The sequence below is a fragment of the Marmota marmota genome, unplaced genomic scaffold (assembly GCF_001458135.2).
Source record: "Marmota marmota marmota unplaced genomic scaffold, marMar, whole genome shotgun sequence".
Classification (NCBI taxonomy): Eukaryota; Metazoa; Chordata; class Mammalia; order Rodentia; family Sciuridae; genus Marmota; species Marmota marmota.
In genome coordinates this window covers 5612916-5620183 of record NW_025999999.1, presented here as the reverse complement: position 1 = coordinate 5620183, position 7268 = coordinate 5612916, and the positions used below count along the sequence as shown (strand labels likewise).

Below are 7268 nucleotides of genomic sequence, written 5' to 3'. Positions count from 1 at the left end.
AAAAATAAAAAGGACTGGGGATATGACTCAGTAGTTAAGTGCCCCTGGGTTCAATCCTTAGTACCAAAACAAAAACTAAAAAACAAGAAGTAGGGGAAAATGCATGTTTGGTGTGCCAATAAAGCAGGAACATCAATATTTATGAGGCAAGGGACTTGGTATTTCCCCACAGCTTACACAAAATTGTGAGAAAACCCAGAGCCTTGTGTCCTTAAACTTATTTTAATTTTGAATTATTTGAGTATCTCTCAGTTGTTAGGAACTCTCCTGTTTTCATTTCCTTGTATATTGTTGTCTCCTGATTGGCTTGAACTCTTCAGAAAGTCCATGTGGTAAAATAGAAAGCTAAAAAGGTAGGTGGGCATTAGTCGATTAAGAGAACAAAATGGAAGTGTGAACTTGATTGGTTCCTTAGTGAAAATAAGCCCCCAGGGTAAAATCAATTTGGGGGGACAAATGGGAGAATTTTAAATATGTGTACAGTTAGAGGACAATGTGCATGTTCCTATCCTTAGGAGACGCATGCTGAGGTATTTCTGAACTTTGCACTTTACTTTCAAAAGATTCAATGGGAATAAAAGTGCTTGGCCATCTTGGCAAAAAGACAGAGCTGGCAAGCAAATTGTGGCAACATGCTGACACAAAGAATTGAAGTGATGGCCATTATTCTTTCACGTTAAAACATTATAAAGTGTACGCCAGGCACACTGACATGTGCCTGTAATTCCAGCAACTCGCCAGACCTAGGCAGGAGGATCACAAATTCCAGGCCAAACTGGGCAACGTAGCGAGACCTAGTCTCGAAATAAAAAATAAAAAGGGCTGGGCATGTAGCTCAGTGGCAGAGCGCCACTGGGTTCAATCCTCAGTACTCTAGGTTAGGGCCTAACATTGTGCAGGAAACTTACTAGCAGCTCACTAAATTCAACTCCTCGGGAAGGGGAGGGCAATTATGATCGAAATTCTGTTGGTGGTTTCTCCTTCCTCCCACCGCGCTCCTCCCTTCTTGAATTCTTCCTTGGAGCGGAACCACCCGAGCGAGGCTTCTGTCCCTGGGCGCTCTCCGTAAGTCACTGAACTCTCATTGGCTGGGGATCACCGACGTCCCATTGTGTCGCGGGCTGACATTTTTCCGGGGAGCGCGGGTTCGGATTCCAATTTTAGGTGATCTTATCAACCTAAGCTATTGGAACAGATGGCTCAGAAACCTCTGCGCCTGTGAGTTACCCTGAATCAGAAGGCTCTGTGTGTGTGTGTGTGTGTGTGTGTGTGTGTGTGTGCGCGCGCGCACGTGTACATACGCTTGGAGACGGGCCGGGGTCCTTGACAGGAAGGAAAAGGAATAGGGCTAGGGGTCGCAGGGCTGCTGGGAAACACCGGTCAAATCTTTGGGCTCTTGGGGTCGGCCCCTTTCCCGGGTCCTGTTCACCCTGAGAGGGGACTCTCTAGGCAACACTCACGGAAGCACCCGGACTCTGGTCTTCTCCGTCTTAGAGTGTTCAGGCCTAAGATATATCATCCCCCCATTAATCTCTTTCTTTACCCCATTTATTTGTTAACCAAATGCTTATAGACCTTAAGCCCATTGCTGGGTTCTGGGCAGTGGCAGATAGGATACATAGATAGTGCCATGGCCCTGGCGCACTTTTTAATGGGAGAGAAGGGGACGTTGGGTTGCAAAGAGAAGTTCATTGACGCATTCAACAAGTATTTATTTAACAACTTCGTTGTGTCAGGGACAGTGCTAGGCGTTGCAAAGATGGAGTTCCTGCTTTAATGGAGCGTATAATCTGTAATCAAAGAATACAAATAAATGTAAAATTTTGAAAATAGTAAATGTCCAGGCAAAAAGTTTCACAGAGGATTATAATAGTGGTATTTAACTTAATGGAGGGAATCAAGGACTGTTTCCCCCAAGGAATTGAGGCTGGAGCCCTGGTAAAATTTTTTTTGTGTTTAATCTAGAGAAGCCATTGAAACGTTTAATAACGCCATGGTATGGTCAAATTTTCATTTTGGAAAGTGATTCTGACTGCAGCGTAGGAAACAAATCAAAACCAAAGTAGAGGACAGCTAAGATTAGGTTGAGTTATGATATGGCAGAGGAAAAGTTTAAGGCTTGAATATTCATTAAGAAGGTGAAATCAATCTTGGTGATGATTTGGTTGTGAGTTAGGAGTTGTCACTGTTCTGTCATTGACGTCTCTTTCTTCCCTAGGGTAAGGAACACTACAAAATGCCCAGATGAGGAGCTAGTGAATTATGATGTACAAACTGCACAGTGTATCTCCCAGAAACAATTATAATTCCATGTTACAGCTACTGTGATAGAAGTATAGAATCCTGTGGGAGTACCAGGAATGGTTACTAATAGAGACTGGAAGGCTTCCTAGAGGAAGTGGTGCTCAGAACATAAATAAAAATACTTAATAGTTTATGACGGAACTTGGTCCTAGATGCTATGTGGGTTTCTGAGATTTTGAGAAAGGAGTGACTTTCCAAACTGTCAGGAAGGCTTTAGAGATGTGCTAGGCCTAGAAAGATGGGGAAAACTTAGACTCAGGATGGGTAGGGAGGGACTATTAGTAGAGGTAACTATCCTAGGGAGTGGCAGAGGCAGAGTGACCAAATTGATAATATTGGGAGGTTTCAATTAGGAAAACTTGGAGCAAGCACTGGAGAGACAGGCAAGACCTGTGGAAAACTATATTTCTACAGGCAGTAGAGAAATCTCTTATTTAATGTTCTTTAGGAAGAAACATAAACTAATGGCTTTATGTAAGATGATTAGGAAGAAGAGAAGGTATTAGAGAAATATAAGTGTATTCTACACTTTGTGAGAAGGTGTTAGAGAAATATAAGTGTATTCTGTACTTTGTGTCCAATGCTAGATTGTTTCTGTCATATCACAGGACTCTGAGTTGTTCAGCCTTGCAGTTATTCTCCATTCCTTCTTCTTCCTCATTTCCCATCCTACTTCCCACTTTATAATTTGTGGTTAAATTCTAAATTATTTATTTCCTTTCTCCCTTCCTCATGTTCATTAGACATTGCCCTTTTTGTTGATATATTTGCTTATGGTTACTTTTTCCTTCAGTCCATCTTTCACTGTTATTAAAACAATCTTTTTATAAAGTATATAAGATCATGTCACTACCTTGCTTGAAAATGTTCAGTGATAAGGATAATAAAAGGACACCAGAAAGACATACTGACAAAACAAAAAGGAACTATAATACTTGGAGTTATAAGACACTAAGGAAATGATATAAATAGTGGAAAAATTATATAAGTCAGAATCAGAAGAACTCAGAAATGAGATGATAGAACAAGTCACTTCATAACCTGGGACTAGTCCATCTAACCTCAGCCTCTGCCATTTTCTACCTCCCACCCCATAACATTTTGCTCAGATTTGTTTCACACCCCTTTTCGTATGTTTATAATAACTAGAATGTCTTCCCTTCACTGATTATAAACTTTTTGAGGCTTTAACTGAGTCTTTCTCCTCTTTATACTCATTCTAACATGTTCTTAGTATAGGACTTGACATATTACACTTAGCATAGTGTAGGTGTCCAAAACATGTTTATTGAATGAGTGACAGAACCCCTGTGTTAAGGTGGAGACGAGAGAAATAAAAAATTCAAAATGTGAAAAATGTTTGGAAAAAGGGCTGTGTTACTTGGTGGGGGATTTTTGATGTTTGGTCATCAAGACATATGGACAAAACTTGGGAATAAGAAGAAGCTGACTCAACTTGGAGAAAAGGAAAAGCTAAATTTTAGAGTTAAAGGCATTGGTGACATCTTCAAGAGGTGCTGCCTCATGGTTAGTAATAGTTTATATGCATTAAACCTCTCAAGGTAAATTGCAGAGGGACTGGATCACATATCTTCCTAATCTAGAAGATCTGTGTGTGTGTGTGTGTGTGTGTGTGTGTATGTGAACATTTACATATATATAGATAGACACACATATTACACACACACACACACACACACACCCCTGGTAGACCCACTTGTGTTTCCTGAATTGCCATAATATTTATTTCTTGTTTGCAGCTTGGCTTGTGGAGATGTTGAAGGAAAGTTTGATGTTTTATTCAATAGAGTTCGAGCAATTCAGAAGAAAAGTGGAAACTTTGATGTAAGATTCCTTTTTACTGAATTTTATTTTACCATTGTGGTCAAACATACTAAAATAAAATTTGGACTCCTTTATTAATTTCTTGATTGAATGCAGATTCTCCACTTTTATTAGATTGAATTACTTTTGTGAGTATGAGCATGAGAATTCAGTAGCTATAATGTGATGGGGAAGAGAGACCTACATACTATAGAACCTTTTATACTTCTTGCATTTGAATCTTATTACTTTATTACTGCACAAAAAAACTGGATTTGGGGGCTGGGATGTAGCTCAGTGGCAAAGTGTCTTCCTTGCATTCGCAAAGCCCTGGGTTCAACCCCCAGTTCCAAAAAAATAAAAAAAAACAAAAACTGGGTTTGGGAAGCACAGATCTATTTCACAAGTGTGTGATATGGGTTAAATCAGATAATCTATCTACAAGATGCTTCATAAACCAAAGAGCTCCAAATCAATGTTATGTATGGTTGCAACTAGACTGTAAACTAGAATACAGAAGAGTATTCTAGACATGGAGATAATTTTTCATTAGGTTAAAGGTCAAATAAAGACAAGAGGCAGGAAATGTGGTTTTTATGCCCTGTATCTCTCAAGGTATCTGATATTTTAAGTTTTATATTTCACAAGGGATTCTTTAGAGATCCACTTTTCTATCGCTATATATTCTACGGAAGAAGAAAGACGGTGGAATGACGGTGTAGGACTGGGAATATTTGAGGAACACCTGAATTCTCATTTCTTTTGGAAGTTCAGTTCCCTGACTCCCTCTTCCCTTTTCCCAGCTTGAATTTGACAGTCCGTGAGAAAGTTTAATAATTCATGGAATTAATAATATGACAATGACTGTGAACTGTGTATTGAAGTTCTTCAAATTGAGGAGGAGTAAAAACCTGGTCTGAGAGACCATTAAGTAGGACAATTAGCTGAATGTTGCTATCAATAATATATTATTTAATATTTAAAAATCTCATATGTCTGTTTAAAAAACTCATTTTAGCTGCTGTTATGTGTAGGAAATTTCTTTGGCTCTACCCCAGATGCTGAATGGGAGGAGTACAAGACTGGCATCAAGAAAGGTATAGAAACTATTTATATTTAACATGATTTCTACAAAATTTTGGGAGCTACAGTTATTGCTGTGTTGTATTTCACAACTTAGTTATTTAAGAATTTCCCTCTTGAGCTTTGTATTGTGCTGGAAAGAGCGTACATGCATATTTCACATGTTCACATTTTGAATTTGTTTCAATTTAGTTCCATAAAAATTATACTTGTCTAAGTTGACAGAACTGAATAATATGCAACCAAATGTGTCCTCTGCTTTTTCCAGTTTTAGTGTTTGGTAAGCTTTTTTAGGGTCTGTGTTTCCTGCTTATACGTTGAGCATCCACTTTAAATGTCACTTAATTGGCCTAGTGATATCATTTAATAGTCAAGCCACAAGGTTGAGTATAGGATATCCTTAGTGGAGAGCAGGTTCTACATTTAGGATTTCTTTGGGGTAGTGTATAGACTATATTTGCTAAGGGTATTTTTCCTGCAGAGAAGCATTTCTCTAGTTCCAAAGCAGATCTAGTAACCATATGGTGTCATGTCTGTTCCTCTTACCAGCTCCTATTCAGACATACGTGCTTGGTGCCAATAACCAGGAAACAGTAAAATATTTCCAAGATGCTGATGGGTGTGAATTAGCTGAAAACATTACTTATCTGGGTAAGTTGATATTTTTTGTGTTTGTAATGAACATAATAATGTATTTTCAGGAATTAATCTTCCAGGAAATTTTTGGCTGATTTCTTCTGACATTACTACCTGAGAAAATGGCGACTTGGTTGCAGGGAAGCAGATTCCCAAAGTTTGTGTCTGTGCCCTTAAGGCAATGTTTTTTTTTTTTTTTTTTCCCTTTGTTATCTTCCCCACTTTCCCTCAGTCTCCTTTGTTTCCATAACCCAGTATAGACTCTTTCAGCCAACTTGCCTATTGGGTATGGAGTACTTAAGGTATAAATTATGTCAAAATAAAGGAAATTCTACTTTGTGGTCTTACCTTAAACCTTGCTGGATATATACTGCTTTCTTGTGAATTAGGCTCCTAATTGGCTCTAGATTTCATTCTAAGGTTTTGGCAACTTGCAAGTTTTTAGTGTTGATCTTTTTATTCCCTTTATACTTTTTCTAGTTTCGGATCCACTTTTCAATTCCAGGTTAAAGTCCCTCCCTGCCCCCACCCCAACAACCCTCTGTATTGTATGTATTGGTTCTTTAGTAGGTTTCTTACTCTAAATCTAAAAACTACACTGATAATATCTGGCCACTTTAAAAAGCACTCAAATTTTGCTTTTGTCTTCCCCCACCTGCTTACTATTCTGCCTCTTTTATCATTCAACTCATTTTGCCTAAAATGGTTTCACTGTTGTTTTCATTTCCTCTTTGTTGTCTTATTTCTCTAGAAGCAGGTATTTCCTTTACTATAAATGCCCTCTTTCTCCCTCCTCACCATAGTCCATCTTGGCCTTTAGTGTTTATATTTCATTGTGGCCCTTCAGTAAACAGTCTCGTCTTGCTCTCATTACATGAGATTCCTTTAAACAAAAAACTGAGGAAAGACTTTCTATTTTTATTTATTTTGTTTGTTTTGCTTTTATTTTTGTTTTATTTGTTGTATTTTGTTTTTATGGTGCTAGGGGTGGAACCCAGGGCCTCACATTTGTCAAGGTTGTGCTCTACCACTGAGCTATGTCCCCAGCACCTATGCTTGTTTTTAACCACAGTTTTGAGACATACATTTTGAAATCCCATTTTTGTAGCTCTTAGGATAGGCCTGATTTGTGGCAATTATCAGTGTAATTTTTAGATTTAGAGTAAGAAACCTACTATAGATATTTGGCAGTCATTTTTGCGAGATGAATAGTTCCAAAATACTTGGCTTATTTCTGTGAAATGAGTTTTGAGATCCAGTGAGAGAGTTATGGCAAGATTGCAGTAAATCACCAAGTCCATTTTGGAGCAGGAGATGGAACCTTTATTCACCAGCTGGCGGTCAGAATCCACCAGCTGGCAGGCCAAGGGGAAGGCTTCAGGTCTACACTCTTCGCCACCTCCCCCCCCCCCCCCCCCCCC

At 38.8% G+C, this 7268-nt stretch overlaps 1 protein-coding gene across 4 annotated transcripts in view; it reads left to right on the top strand.

Moving 5' to 3' along the window:
- The first annotated feature begins 1050 nt into the window (after positions 1 to 1050).
- The window catches only part of Cwf19l1 (CWF19 like cell cycle control factor 1), a 22551-nt gene continuing 16333 nt past the window's right edge, over positions 1051 to 7268 (top strand). The window contains exons 1-4 of one of the 4 annotated variants that reach the window (XM_015494648.2): positions 1051 to 1164; positions 4065 to 4149; positions 5163 to 5225; positions 5761 to 5862. Coding sequence is in view for 1 of the 4 variants with exons in the window: in XM_015494646.2 (XP_015350132.1) it covers positions 1196 to 1218; positions 4065 to 4149; positions 5147 to 5225; positions 5761 to 5862 (289 nt within the window). In the remaining 3 variants the exon portion in view is untranslated. Of the gene's footprint in view, positions 1219 to 4064; positions 4150 to 5146; positions 5226 to 5760; positions 5863 to 7268 lie in introns of all 4 variants that reach the window. The other 3 variants (XM_015494650.2, XM_015494646.2, XM_048807143.1) reach the window with 3 other exon arrangements.